Source organism: Lissotriton vulgaris, chromosome 7 (genome assembly GCF_964263255.1).
Source record: "Lissotriton vulgaris chromosome 7, aLisVul1.2, whole genome shotgun sequence".
Classification (NCBI taxonomy): Eukaryota; Metazoa; Chordata; class Amphibia; order Caudata; family Salamandridae; genus Lissotriton; species Lissotriton vulgaris.
The window spans coordinates 885769268-885785465 of record NC_141695.1 but is presented as its reverse complement, the minus strand read 5'-3'; the positions used below and the strand labels follow the sequence as shown (position 1 = coordinate 885785465).

Sequence of the window (16198 nt, the reverse complement as noted above, 5' to 3'; positions counted from 1 at the left end):
TGACCAGCAGATCACCAAATGTTTCAGCAGCGAGCATGCAACTCGCTGAGCAATCCTGTCAGCTTCAGGTTGATGCAATCATGTGGCATACTCCAGGATGCTTGTCTGTGCCCAATCTCTAAACAGGGGATGATGCATAGCATGTGAATCTAAACTAGGCAAATGATTCAAAACTACATTCTGGTACAGCGTGTCTGTCAATCTCATTGTTCTGATAGTCAGCTTGTATTAAAATCGTGTTTTTCTTTGTGATAAATGCAATCTTGGCTCTTAGTAGAGCAATCTTGGTTAACCATGCAATAGAGCTAAGAAGAGCGCAGACCTCTAGTGTTTATGTATAGAACCAAGCATGAGTTGGCACTTACCAAGTCTGTGACAGTATTTCTTTCATGCCCTAACCAGTGAACACATGCAAAAATAGACGTAACAAAGATAGGTCAAACTCATTTCTGTTTATTTCAATTTACACACTTCAGAACCATCGTTCTTGTTCTCAGGTTAGGAATTTTGGGATTAATATTTCTTGCAATAAAGAAAAATAAATGGGTAAAGAAAATAAACACTTTTAAGAAATAAATCTTAACAAATAGATTAAAATTCATATTTACTTGCTTTTACAAGAAGAAAACGGTACAAGAAGGATAGGTATCTTGCTTTAGCTGGATAGATGCTATCAGGAAGGACTTCAACATCTTTATGCCGTTTCCGAACTCAAGAAACGGGAGCAACAGGTGAAGTTTCCTGGCTAACCTGCCATGGTCAAAAGCATCCACATTCATGGCTGATTATGGAGACATCTTAATTAACCATTGTCTATCAACTAGCATTCAAGCCAGGCGAGTGCCCATATGCAGTGGCACCCTGCCACTTGGGTGAGGGAGTTGCCCCTCATACAAGGCTAGCCTTTGCTACATTTTTCAGTGTCCTCTCCTGTCCACTTCATAACCAATTAAAAAAAAAAAACTTTTACTCTTAGCAGTGACAATAATTATTCTGTGAGAAACCTTCATAATGAAAAATACATCTGTCTTTGCTCCTTCTGGTTGGAAGTCTCAGGTCCTAGAGAAACACAATGGGATTCCTTCATGACATGTTGCCTATGCCTTACCTTTGCAAATTGATATAACTGCCACATAAATTGGAAAGACCAATATGGAGGGCAAAATATAGTAATGCTTGTGGTAAGACTGCTGGCACCCCAACGCATTCCACTAAACACTCCTCAGAAGACCCATTGAGACCAGTTTCTGTGACCTTGCCCTCCACAAGAAACAGAGTTATTGCAGCAACTCCAGAGTTAGTAACACCAAAGGCAGATAAAAGGAGTGCATAGGGTGGGTGTGCCCACAGTGAGGCCTGCAACATCCTGGCTCAAGGGCTTAAAGTAATCAACACTTCCTTTAGATGCCCTGCTAACACGCCTAGGCAGGCAATTTGGCTGGTGTCCTTCAGGTTTCACCCTGGGCTGGTGTTTTTCCCATTGCACGAGCCAGTTGTTCAATTGCCCAACACTATGCAAACTAAAATAACATTTGACAAATTTTCTTGGAGCGTTGCGCCGGATGGCCACCGCCCCAACGCTTTCAGACTAGTGCCAGCATTCTAGCATACCACTTGTTGTTCTGGGCATAGGATGCCGAGAAAATTGGAACTGAGCATAAAAATCCATACAATGCCCAACATCTCTCTACACAGATAACCAGATGCAGAGTGAAGTTGGAGGAAAGCAAAATATAAATATTTTTATATAGGTTTATATAGGAACACAATACAACAACTTGCTTCTGGAAATAACTGGTCTGCAGGCCTCACATTGGCTGGTGATTTTTAGGAATTGCTGTTCCTGAAGAATCTGCGAAAAGACAGAAAAAAATGACATTAGGAAACTAACAATGCCTTAAAAAACAGACCCAACATGATTACATTTCTTAAAACCCTTTAAAATAAGACATTCAGTGGAGTGAAGCAACTGTGTCTTAAAGTAATCTTTCTGACATATTTTTCAAGTATATCTTTTCATTCCTCAAAAAACAGAAGGGTTTATAGAGGGCTATGAAAGTACCGAACGGCTCCTTGTGGTTATCTCTCATCCAATATCGAGGACAATCAAACTTAAATGTTGGCATCTGCAGGGCTTAAACCATCAGAACGAATAACATTGGCTTAGCTGTGAAAATGAATGTGTGGCAACGCTTACAGAGCACAAGTCCCTAGTGGTATTTGCCTTTACTGGGGGCTTTAACTGAAAAGGAAAATTGACAAATGATATATTAAGAGCAGTAATAAATTGAAACTACAATCTGAACACATTCAAAAGCAACTGTGGTAGGCAATAAAACCTGCAAAAAAGGTATCAAAGCACAAAAAATTGACTTTTTTTTTTACTTACCTTTGGTAATGCACAGAATACCCCGAAGGTGCTAGTCCAGCCTGAACTTCAAAGCCAGGTCCTCCCTGACCCGGACCGGCTCATCGGTCAGGTATAGAACAGCTCCAGCTCCAGTGTGCACAGACAGATGTGCCAATAACTTGGGTGAAACCGGTCCTGGGCTGCTTCCGTTTCGGTTCAAAGAGGACCTGCCTTGGAAGCTCAGGCTAGACTGTTCCGACTGGAGCAGGGTCAAGACTGATTTGTATATAGCAGAGTCAAAACTGATGTGACCCAAACTGAAATGAGTTGGCCTACTAGCTCCTAATTTTTCAGAACTTGGGACAGAAAAGGCAGGAGCGGGAAGGTATACAGGTGTCCATTATCCACTTTATTTAATTTTAGCTGTAATGCATCTCCTAATGAGTGTTATTTTGGAAATTCCAGCACGTAAAACCTTTGACACTGCAAGTTCTCAATGGTGGTGAAAAAAATGAGGCTGGATTTCCCCACCAGTCTGGAGATGGCCAGAGCCACTTTAGGATATAGATGCGATTTGTAATCTACTAGACGTCACCTGTATAGCTCATCAGCAACGGCATTCAAGCCTCCTCGCCAACTGGTTCATGGCCAGGGAAATCCCTTGATGCTTCAACTAACTCCAGAGGTGCACAGCCTTGTTGCTCATTACCCAGGACTCCACACCACCCTGCTTGTTGAAATACAATATGGCTGTGGTGTTGTACATGTGAACCTGAGCCAGTCTCCACTTGATGGATGGCAGGAAAGCCATCAGCGCTAGACAAATAGCCCGCGAATCCAGTGCTGGACCTGTATCAGTCTTCTGATCTCCACTTCCCCCAGATGACCTCCCGAACCCAGTACTATTGCATCCATCACCACCATCAGCTCTGTGTGGGGAAGGGAAATGGGCCTGCTGCTGGATCAACTGCATTTGAGCAGCACCACTGCAAATCGTGAACAGTCTTTTGACATCTGAATGGCATTCAATAGATTTTATCAGTGCGGGGCCCACCAAAACTTCAGATTTCATTACAGAGCCCATGTTTGACAACTGGTTTAGTCAACCAGGAAGATGTAGGCGGCTAAGAGCTCAAGATGCCTTAGAACTACTCTCAGTGAGATTCAGGTTTGAGGATGAAGCATCGGGACCATAGCCTGAATATCCTGGACTCATTGTAGAGGCTTGAACTGCACTGTATCCACATAGCTCATTGGTCATGAACCTCAAAGATTTCAAAAGGTTCGCAGTCGCCTGGAGGTGGTCTACCAGTGTCAGTGGTGAGCCCGCATTCAGCAGCCACTCATCAAGATAGGGAAAACTGATATCCCAAACCTCCGAAGGTGTGGCGGGACCACCGCCATAATTCTTGTGGACACTGAGGGGCACTGGTGAGGCTGGAGGGAAGCCCTGCAAACTGAAATGCTCGGAGCTTGAACCGCAGGTAACGTTTGTGGGACTGCAGAATATGTATATATAAATATGAGTTTTTGACACCATCCAGTCCCACAAGGCCACCACAGTCAAGATCTGGGCTAATATGAGCGATTTGAATTTGCTCTTCCGCATAAAGACATTCAGAGGTCAAAGATCGAATGTAGGCCTTCATCCTTTTTCTTTATTTTTTGTTTCACAATTCTTTATTAGGAGATTACAACACAACAATGTATAGGGGGAAGGAGGGACGGGGAACATAATGTACCATATGTGAAACAGTAATACTGTACAAAGAAACACAGTGCAAGAGGAAACAGAGGGGTAGGTAGTGTTCCCAAGTGGCAGGGGCCCCTGAAAGACAAGGAAAGGCAATATTAAGGAGGACATGCAGGTTCACTTCTATACGTAGAATGGTCAGTGGGATGAGGGGGTGGGAACCACAAAAATGTATCACGAGAAAAGGAAATGAATAGAGGAAAACCAAAAAGGGAATTCATAGTTTCATCCACACACCTGTTGGGTGGAGGGGGAAAGGGAAGAGAAGGGGGAAGAGAGAAAAAAGAAAAGATGAGGCAAAGAAGAAGAGAGATGCGGAAAAGGCAGGAGAGGAAAGTGGGAGAAATAGGCCAGCACCATTAAGGAACATTACCAGATGGGCTCTCAAGGGCAATGTCGGTGTGATATACAATCTGGTCACCCTTTTGGGGACAGGAGCGCTCTCAACTAAGCGCTAGAGGGCTTCATCCTGGAGGAAAGGTGCCCAGGTGAGGAGGGAGGTCTCTGTCGTATCCTGTAGGCTATAAATGACCCGTTCATTGGAGGCTGTCTGATACATTGTTGAGAGTAAATCATCATGAGAGGTGGGGCGAGGGAACCCCAGTGGTGGAGAATGCAGATCTTAGCTGTGGCGAGAGCCGCATGCAGTAGACAGCCCTGAAGGCGGGAAAGGTCTGGGGAGTTTGCGAGATCATGAAGAAGGATCAGGGGACAAAGCAGGGGTGACGTGATTGGTAGGGTCTCGTTCAGCATGGTGCAGACTGCCTGGCAAAAGCGTTATCCCGAGGGGACTTCACAGAGGAAGTGTATCAAGTCACAGCGGTCGTGGGAGCAGCTCCAGCAAATTGCATGAGATAACAGGCTCCCTGCCCACAGTTTTATGGAAGTTCAGTGCCAGTCATGCACTGACTTAGAGACAGATCTTGAATCGGTAGGGGACTACAGGAGAGGGCTGGAGGACACAGGGCCGCTCACCCAGGTGACAATTGAGACAATGCTGGAGCTGCAAATATTGTCAGGACTGATGGGATGGGAGACTGAATTCTTAGTGGGGTGCTGCAAAGGACTTATCATCCCCTTTGGTATCGCTTTGTTCGCCCTAATTTGGCAGGATATGCTCAGACATGGGTCCCTTGCCCACTTTGCCACTGGATTCAAGATAGCCTGGCTGATGAGGATTATGAACCTGAAACCAGTCCCAGGATGCTTGTTTCCGGTCCAGGGAAGACATGGCTTGGCAGTTCGTGCTGGACTGTTCCCATGAGGCACAGGGTCAGACTGATTTGCATATGTCCATGTCTGAACTGGGGTGGCGGAGTGAACTAAAGAATGAGGATGGATTAAACCAAGATCAGTTGACTGGGGGGAGGGGTGTGGGGAGTGTTTGATTATCTCAAGCGCTCCGTCCATCATCCCCTTTGGTATCGCTTTGTTCACCCTAAGTTGGCAGGGTATGCACAGACGTGGGTCCCTTGCTCACTTTGCCACTGGATTCAAGATAGCCTGGCTGATTAGGGTTATGAACCCGAAACCAGTCCCAGGATGCTTGTTTCCAATTCAGGGAAGACATGGTTTGGCAGTTCGGGCTGGACTCTTCCCCTGAGGCACAGGGTCAGACTGATTTGCATATGGACATGTCTGAACTGGGGTGGTGGAGTGAGCTAAAGAATGATGATGGATTAAACCCAGATCAGTTGACTGGGGGTGAGTGTTTGATTTGCTCAAGCGCTCCGTCCATCATCCCCTTTGGTATCGCAAAGACTTAAGGGCATCCTGTTCAAGGACTTGGAGACTGTAGATGCCCGCATACCAATTTAAAATCTCAACACCTATATGGATGCCACAGAGAATGGGCATTTCATTCTTAGTCAGCACAAAGTAATAACAAGAGTAACAACTCTCTCCTCTTTCTGAGTCCAGAACCTTCTCTATAGCATCTCCTATAGCATCTCTGGAGAGCAACACTTACACCTCCTGTAACAGAATGGAGAAGTGCTCCGCTGAAAGGTGGTCATATGTTTGGGGGGACGCGGGGGGGCGTGAATTTGGTGGAGCAAATGAAAGGGTAGGGCTTAGCTATTCTGAATGGTTTGCATGATATATCTGTCAGACATTATGGATCTCCTCACCACCAAGAGACAGATGTGCGCCACTAAGGGCAACCTAAAGCGGGTCAGTGGCGTTGTAGGAGGGAAAGTGAACAGGGAGGACAGTTGACACTGCTGGTCTTCCCAATGCCTGCCAATCCCACGTCCCTGGTCTTGACAGGACTGGGGTGACTACTGTAGTAGTTGCAGTAAATGTTGCTGTCTACATGCTAACCCCCTGGAGTTGACTCTGAATTATTTTAGCCCAAGCACTGAGAGCAAGCAATTGTGCAATGGTTCTGGCCTTAAAATGCTCCGGGGTAGAATCAGATTTTCCACCAAGAAGACATGAGTCATCGAATGGCATATACATGAGAGATGTTTGTATATCTCAAGAAAATTCCTTTGGAACACAAGCATGCATGGTGCCGAACCCAACTCAGTTGCCAACGGCCCTTCTCAGGCAATCATTAATATGTTTGTCAGCACATGTATTTGGCATATGTATTTGACCTCATCCTGACCATAATGAATTGTTTGAATCAGAAAGGCCTAAGAGTTTCTGGGACAGATGGCAATATCCCATGGACATGACCCAGGGGACATATGTGTAGCGACGCAACAGATGGACTACATTCATTGATTTCAATGCCAGGATAGCATAGGAGAGCATTTATTTTCCAAATCCCTCAATCCTCTTGGGCTTCCTATACAGGTTTCGCCCTGCTGTTTGAAGCCTGGGGTAGTTAGTGTGAAATTCATGATCACCACGTCCAGTCTTTGATCTCTGGCAACCTGCCTATTCACTGGTGGGCCACAACAGGGAATGTGATCCAGTGTCCATCAATGTATCAGTGATGGCGTCATTAAAGGGATGGACGGGCTCAGACATAAGTGGTCCAGACTACACAATTTCCATAAGGATATTAGTCTTGGCCCCGACTGAAGACAGCTGCAATTCCACAACCTCAGCTGTCTTTTTGACTACTACTGCAAATGATACACTGTCTTCCATTGATGGCCCAAGTGGTGAGTTCAACCCTGTGTCTGGGGAGATACCAAGACCATTAGCCTCTTGTAAATCCATATGAAAGTGGCATTGTTTAATGAGAGGGGGGCATCACTGTCCCCTTCCCCATCATCATCTTCCTCTGACACCTTGTCCAGAGTCAGAGACAAATAGATAATTGAGTCAGAGATGGTGCATCCACCCTGGTAGAGAGACATTCTGTATGATGACTGGTTCTGCTTTAGAAATTTTGTAGCATGGAGTCAGTTGAAAACAGGCTTAATTTGTTCGGGCTCCGACACTGGGATCAGCACCACAACTTCTTTTGGCGCTGGCCACATATGTACAAACTTCAACTATGATCGGCTCGGTGCAGTTCCTGGAGCTGGAGTAAACGTATGTACTGGAGTTGGTACGGGATTTGGGACAGGTCCTAAGGGGTCAGATTGTGCCAGAGATGGATACTCTAGCAGGAACCCGACTAGAGTCCTCCAAAATGTTTTGATGCGGGAGCTGGATGTAAATGTAAACAAAAAAAGGCAAGACGCAAGACACTAAAGCAGTGGTTCCCAAACTGTGCGCCGCGGCGCCCCGGTGCGCCGTGATGAGAAGCCCGGGGCGCCGCGACGCCACGCACCATGTGGGAAATAGGTTGCAGCGGGCTATGAATCACCGAGTAGCTGGAGGTGTTAATTCACCTCCCCGCTGCCGCGCCGGACAGAGGCTGCTGAGGTGAGAGGTGCACATCCTGATCACTGCTGCACTAGAGATGAAACGTATCTGTTAACCCCCCGTGAGCGGCGCCCACCCTCGGACCACAGCTCCTGTCAGACAACGCAGCGGAGAGACATTTGGTCCATAGATTTGCGTGCGCGGTGGGCAGACAGGTGCAAATGACCCTCATTAAACGAAGAGAAGGGCAGTCTGGGCGCGCTGATAATCCTGTGATATGTTTCCATTCACCACCGAGCTGCGATAACTGCCCGAAAACAACAGCCAGCACCAATGGAATACATCGTTTAAAGCCAATAGTAACCACATACTTTTCTGCTATACCAAACAAGAGCCTTTTCACAGCTGGGACTTCAAACAGAGAGTATTTCTCCCATAAATGGTAATGTGCACACAGTCCTGGCACCCACAACTTAACCTTTTGAGTCACACACAATGCCCTAGGCCAGTGTAGGCAAAGGTGTGTTGACGATATCTGAGGGCCAGAGGGATGGTCCATGAGCCTGATGCAGTAATCTTCATGGACAGTGATGGGTTCTAACAGTTGGTAGTGGTGCTCTTCAGAACTGGTTATGGACTCTAACAGCTATAAGATGAGGTCTCAGAGACTCTGGGTGCTGGCAGGGTGGCGATGAGGGTCTGTGAAGGCTGGCTGTGGCAATATAAGGGCCAGCTCTGAGTTTTACAATGTCCGAATTCAAAAGCTCAGGAAGGGGTGTAGGGTTGAACAGGGATTCATAAAATTAAAGGGGGGTGCCACATGCAGGATGCAAGTTGCCAAAATGCCTGCTGGTCTGGAAGACAAAAAGAAAGTAAACTTCACTTACTCAGCCAGCGCCGACCCCATTGATGGTACAGGTGCAACGATTGCACTGGCACCACAGACAGTCCCAGCCAGTGCCGCAGCTGCAGTCTGGATCAGACACAGACTACTGAGTCTCCGAACCGACAGGACTGCTGGCAGCAGCTGAGGCAGTAGTCATCATGCTCACCACCAGCACAGTCAATTCATTACGGCGGCCGCATTTTGAGAGCTGCAGCGGCAGGCCCAAAGCCTGCTAGCTGCGAAATTAGTGAAATTATGCCACACAGCCACGCCCGCCCATGGAGCCTATGGTGATTGGGCACACTTAATCATATTTGGCTTGAATCTTGTATCGTTTTCACTTAACAAGATTTTATTAAACAACTGTTATCTTTTTATTTTGTTACAAATATGATTATAATACCTTCATTGCATCCTAATTAATTTAAGGAAGACAACAGGAAGTACTCCCGAAGTCGGGCTTCCATCCCGCGCACAGGTGAAAAAATGGCGGGGAGCCACGGCCAACTGCCAGTTAGGTCAAGGGAGCCACGGGCCAAAAAAGTTTGGAAACCACTGCACTAAAGGTATAACACAGGTGACTTCAGGAGAAACTGCGTAAGTTCTATCTAAGGTCACATAGATAGTCTGTGATGAAAGTGAGAATGCCAACTTCAGCCGATTAGGACCCCCAACCACATGCAGCAGTCTAGGTATCATGATGTTAGGGCCAAAAGTGTCAATATCCCCTGAAACATCAAGTTCAAGAAAATAAATTCTTATGGGTTCACAGACTTAAATGAAGTGCTACGGAAATCAACTGCTGTGTTCTTAGTCCACTGAAATCCGCCTAGCAGATCACACAGGTTCGAATGAATATTCAGATACGACTGGAGCTATCAAAAGGCCATATTCACCAAAAATCTGAACTGAAGTTGGAAAAAGTAACTATTTTCAAAATATCTAGATATACCTAGAATTGTCCACATTATTTTTGGAACTTGACAACGCCTAGCATTTTATGCATTTGTATCTTTAGAGAAAACAGCAGACTTAGAGACAGCTAAGAAATTCCATAATAACCTCAAACTCCTGAGAATTCCTGTAGCAGTGAGAAGGTTTTATAACCGTAACCAGTAATATTGACGTTTTAAAATAGAAATAGTTTTTTTTTTAAACAGCCGATTGATACGCTAAGCATAAAATAGGCACATTCATGTAAGTGAGGTAGGTATTTAATATACTTGATCAATGTAATATGTCAGATTCGTGCAAGCAAATACAAGTGCCAAAGCATTTATGAGTAAGGCTCCCAGTTTGCTCTTTTTATCCGATTTTTATACATAAATAATACATAGTGAAAATAAAGCGTTTCCCTGTCTGAATTTATGTTGACTTGGTAAGACTTGAGTCCAGATATGGTAAAGACTCTAATGCCATCAAGAGCCTTAGACAGAAGATGCACTGGGACATATCTGCAGTTCTCTCCCACTCCCTTTCAATGTGAAAGGTGGGTGAGCATCGAGCAAGAGCATACAGGTTCAGGAAAGAAGAGGTCTTAAGAGAGTGTATACAGTAATTATGGTTTTTGAATAGAAAAGGCCAAATCCAGATTGACCAGCATAAGGATTTTTAGCTGAACGCCCTGCTTGATAACTGCACAAAATAAATCTAGGTCATAATTATCTAGTAGGTACAGGGGTGCTTTTGATAAAGAAGGCCTGTTCTTACCGAATCTTTTTACAAGCCCAGTCTATTTTCTTGCTCAAGACACTAATGAGGTTCCTTCTGCTGATCCACTAGTATCGCGGATGTGCACATTGTTTAAATGCCACAATTATGTTGCAAGTTGACACCTTTTCAGCTTCTCTATCTTGCATGCATGTAACCATGGCACCACAATGGTTCTATTCTATGTAGGACAGGTAAGCAAGACTTGTTGGTATTGCCAGTTCTTGTTTGGAAATACAATCGGCAGAAGCATTAGTGGACGTCATCATTATACATCTGAACGTGCAGCGTCATTTGGTGCAATAACTGCAGTATATCGCAAAAGAACAATTGAACTGTTACATTATACTCCTCGCCTATGCTTTTGGTTAAAGCAACAACCCTGTGTTTAATGTGTCAAATATCCTATTGATCTGGCAGGGTTAATGAAAACTAAAACATATCCTTCATTTACCTTCATTTACCTGCTGCAGGCTCTTCAACGCAGTTTAATTCCATTGTTGTTGAACAATTATGCCTCCGCACTAGGACTGCATCAAAATCCCAATTGTATTCCACCCAATCAGTATTTCTCTTCTCATTTTTCCTGTGTACATGTTGTACCTTTGGAAAAAACTAAAGCCCTCACTGCAGGGTCCACATAATCAAAAGCAGAACTGAACTGTAATTTTTAACAACCCCCCCCCCCCCCCCTCCCCCCTAGAACTTTTCTGTTAAACATCTGCTGGAAAGGCACTACATCAGTATTTCACAAACTGTGGGCGGCGGAACGATGGGTTATAAGCTGATCTTTCATGGGTTGCGAAAGTCCACGCAATAAGTGAAGATGCCTTTACATTTTGTATTTATCTTGTTGTAGTTGTTGTGCTTCAAAGACAGAGGTCAAATATCAGTCTATGTATTCTGACAAATTAGTGCTCATTTTTTGGTCGAGCTCTCGACCTATTGTCACTGAGTTAGCTCTGAAGGGAAGTCGATTGGTGCACGAGTGCGGATTGCTCCTCGTGGACGCGCATGCCCAGCCTCCCGGAGCCGTGCACATCTCCAGAAGCCGATTGCCAGGGTCAGCCATGCCTCTCCAGTCACACGCGCACACACACTGCATACACGCACGCGCACACACACACACTGCATACACACACGCTCACACACAGGTGCCAAGCCCCCCAAGCCCCACTTACCGCCTCAGCCGCCTCTCCTGACTTCTGCTGCCATCCACTTTGTGAGAGTGGGCGCGGGCTTCTCCAAAAGACGGAAGTCCCGCCCCACGACTGCCGTGAGCGTGCACATCCCGAGACCGGAAGTTCGGGAGAGTGCACGCTCACGGCTGGTTGGTATTGTTAGTGCTGTTTGTGAAATTTTGTTTTGCTCGTGTAATTTACTGTCTTTTTTTTTTTTGTTACATCTGAATGACTTTTGGCGCTTATGAAAAGTTCTGGTTATAAATAATGTGAGTTGAAATACTGTTATTAATCCAAAGACCAGAGAAAATCAAAGCAATGAAAGTTCTCTATTGCCTTTTCTCTGTCCAAGTACCAACTCTGCCTTGATTGGATCACTTCTCCGGAGTGAGAACAGTCGTAATTCACTTTCAGTTTATTGTCATTCTAAGTCAGAACGTTGGCTTTCTTTTTTTACGTAAGGTAACTATCTCTTTGTACAAGTAGCACACTTGACTATCTTCTTTTAGAGTGCTCCTGTTTTAATTAATAATGAATGCACTTGGAAACGAAGATATTTGCTAAGGATAACAGTCTGCTGTGGTGGACTAGATGGACTGAAACTTAAGTCTTGTTCTTCTGATGCCAGGCCATGTACCTGTCTAACTGGAATATGTACTTATAGAAAGTGTACTAAAACGTCCTGAGGATTTAATCTGGCATCTGGTGACCCAAATTTTCTCACGTAGCATCGCACTCCAGAGAGCGTCATTGTTTAGGCCTCGACCAGTATAAGATGAATCCTAACTCATTTCAAACCACTCCTCCAGCTGAAGAATCCAAAAGATTGACATTTTTGGCAAAAATGTTTTCTTCTGACAGTTCAGCATTGCATTCTATAGACGCAGTCTGTATGTTGAACTGATAACACACATGCCCTTTGGTACATGGCCTGCTTGATAAATTTAAGGAAAAGCTGGAGGCGTGGTTGCTTATCTAGGCAAACATTCACAAGCTCATAATTATGGGGATGGTAAGAGACACAGTAAAACCCTCTCCTGGTTGCTGTGATGAGCCCAACCAAGGGCGGTGATTTGTTTGCTAGGGTCACGCCCAGAAAAGTAACCTATACACCAATAGCTGTAACGGACATAAAACCAGCAATAGATCGCTTCGCCAGGGGAAAGTCTCCTGGCTCAGGCGGTATGATGATTGAATTCTTTAAGGGATTTGTGGAACTCCAGACTCTTAGATTGCTGTAACTTTACCTGGAAGCTGTGTCTGCTGGGACCAAATATCCATAATTATTAAAGGCCACATAGACTCTTCCTGATTATATAGGCCACCTTCACTGCTGAATGCAGATAATAAAATCCCGGGCGTGTTCTTACCAATAGGCTAAATCCTTCATTGACAAAGCTAGTGCTACCATACCAATCCGGTTTTATACTAGGCATATTCCCGTGTAATAATTTGTGTCAATGATCCTTCGTATTTGGTTGTAAATTTAGACTGTCTCGGTGTTCTGGATGCCGAGAAAACCTTCGACCCTCTTCAGTGGCCCTTCCTGTTTGCTGTTTTTAGGTCGAGCAGACGTACTCTCAATGCGTGAGCATTGAGAGTGTCTGCTACAGACCTAATGTGGCCCGTATTTAGGAAAGTGGACACGACTCAGACGCGCGCTTTTGCAGTCTCAGTTTTGACAGCGGGAGCGTGCGTCTTGCGTCTGCGCCGCTTGCGCAGAGTAAAACCTAATGTGGCCCGTATTTAGGAAAGTGGACACGACTCAGACGCGCGCTTTTGCAGTCTCAGTTTTGACAGCGGGAGCGTGCGTCTGAGCCGCGCTTGCGCAGAGTAACTCACAGCCCCTGCTCACACACAGCCAGCCCCCACCCCTCTGCATGCACGCACACACACACAGGCGCGCGCGCACACACACACACACATACACACGCTGCCGTCCCCCACCCACCCACCCCCCCCCTGCATACACACAGACACGCAAGCACGGAGCCCCACTCACCCAGACTTCTACTCATCCCGCTCCGGGCTGCTCACTCCGACGTCAACGGGCACAGGGACACCGGCACTCCGCTCCTTGGCTTCCTGGGCAGACGCCGGCTGCACGCAGGGCTCTCCTCTCTCTGCACCGGAGCCATGCGCCAGCCACTGCAGCCTGCCTCCTGGGAAGCTCCGGTCGCGTGTCCGGCCCCGCCCCCGTCCCAACAAAGGTTGCCTGGCTTCCTGGTATCGTAACACTGTTTATATCTTTGACAGGTCACATGACCCAGCTAACCTATCCAATTCTGGGAGCATCCACGTGACTAAGATAATCTCAAGATAATTGTTACGATCATTGAGTTATTTAATAGATATCGACCACTTGACGGGTTGCCTTCACAATAACTATTGTTTGTCGAAAACCCGATAGGCTTAGAAATACCCAATCTTTGTCGACTTTTGTTTCGACATTGCACCCAAGATGACGCTACTCACATTCACTGGAAGGTCACATGACGTAGCCAACCAATCCGAAGATGTGACATTGTTTAAAAGAGCACTTCGATGTAGGTTAACTTGATTGCATCTCCGTGACTTTGTCGGCTGAAGCATGCCTTTTTCGATTTTGACAAACAGACTAATTAGTAAGTACTTGTATCTAGCCATTACCGGCATGTTATCTTCATTCTCGCCCGCCGACATAAATCTGTCTTTACATTTGGGCGGCGGCTTAGATTTGCTGATATAGCAACCGCGCATCTGACATGCTCTGTGCTTACTAATGCTGGCGTTTTTATTCAACGCTATTACACTGAGCTGCTCTCAGAAACCGAATAATCTCGCGAAAAATCTAGCTAGTTCCGGCATGTTATTTTCACTCTCGCCTGCCGGCAGAAGCTTGGTTTTACATTTGGGCTGAATAACCGCGTATCTGACATGCTCTGTGCTTACTAATGTTGACGGTTTATTCTTAAGCTCAATGTCGTAAGAAACACTATTACACAGAGTAGCTCTTTGAAACTGTAAAATCTTGTGCAGTACCAGCGGTATTGTTTCGCACTGTTATGCATAATATCAAATTAGCAGTGTGATTCATATTCACTATATGTCCATGTTACTAGTCAACGAGTGGAGTTTATATGGCTTAAACAACCATTGATTCGCTATGAAACAATGTGAACACTGAAGTCCTACCATTGTTCCTAAAAGGTTGGGTGCCTTAACGCATAACTTACTCTCAGTTGACACCGACTTTTTATATAGTATTTGTACTGACTGGTTGTTTAAATGTAAATCATTCCATATCAAGCCGTGTGCTTCCAGCCTGCAGGCGGCTGCACCGCTCTGCGACCAGGCGTTTGAAGCCCATGTTTTGGGCCAAGCAGTACCCTGTCACATATAAACACAGCCACGTGTATTGGAAATAGATAAAACAACAGAATGCATCTTGTGACCCTAGAACTGGATGTACAGACGATTCAAGGGCTTCCAAGGGGTTTATAATCCTGCAGTGCCGGTCTAAATCTAGCTGCTATGAAGTGCAGGTGCGTCATTCATGCTGAAGTAACCAGGGCCTTCCACACATTGGACACTGCGCTGCCTCACACACACTGCGCTGCCTCACACACACTGCGCTGCCTCACACACACTGCGCTGCCTCACACACACTGCGCTGCCTCACACACACTGCGCTGCCTCACACACACTGCGCTGCCTCACACTCACTGCGCTGCCTCACACTCACTGCGCTGCCTCACATACACACTGCCCTCCCTCACACACACTGCGCTGCCTCACACACACACTGCGCTGCCTCACACACACACTGCGTTGCCTCACACACACACTGCGCTGCCTCACACACATACTGCACTGCCTCGCACACACACTGCGCTGCCTCACACACACACACACACTGCGCTGCCTCACAAACACAGTACGTAGTCACACACTGCTGTGTGTCACTCACACTGTCCTATCACACACACTGCCCTGTGACACACACACTGCCCTGTGACACACACACTGCACTGCCTCACACACACTGCACTGCCTCACACACACTGCGCTGCATCACGCACACACTGCCCTGCTACACACTGCGCTGCCTCAACACACTGCGCTGCCTCAACACACTGCGCTGCCTCAACACACTGCGCTGCCTCAACACACTGCGCTGCCTCAACACACTGCGCTGCCTCACAGACACTGCGCTGCCTCACAGACACTGCGCTGCCTCACAGACACTGCGCTGCCTCACAGACACTGCGCTGCCTCACACACACTGCGCTGCCTCACACACACACACACACTGCGCTGCCTCACAAACACAGTACGTAGTCACACACTGCTGTGTGTCACTCACACTGTCCTATCACACACACTGCGCTGTTACACACACACTGCGCTGTTACACACACACTGCCCTGTGACACACACACTGCATTGCCTCACACACTGCGCTGCATCACGCACACACTGCCCTGCTACACACTGCACTGCCTCACACACACTGCACTGCCTCAACACACTGCGCTGCCTCAACACACTGCGCTGCCTCACAGACACTG

The 16198-nt window shown here is 46.4% G+C and overlaps 1 protein-coding gene across 3 annotated transcripts in view; it reads right to left on the bottom strand.

Annotated features, from left to right (window-relative positions):
- Window positions 1-437: 437 nt before the first annotated feature.
- The window catches only part of TNIP1 (TNFAIP3 interacting protein 1), a 248245-nt gene continuing 232484 nt past the window's right edge, over window positions 438-16198 (bottom strand). For all 3 annotated transcript variants that reach the window (XM_086931288.1, XM_086931286.1, XM_086931287.1), the window contains one exon: window positions 438-1852. In XM_086931288.1, coding sequence (XP_086787414.1) covers window positions 1809-1852 — 44 coding nt within the window. In that variant the 3' untranslated portion in view covers window positions 438-1808. The remainder of the gene's footprint in view (window positions 1853-16198) is intronic.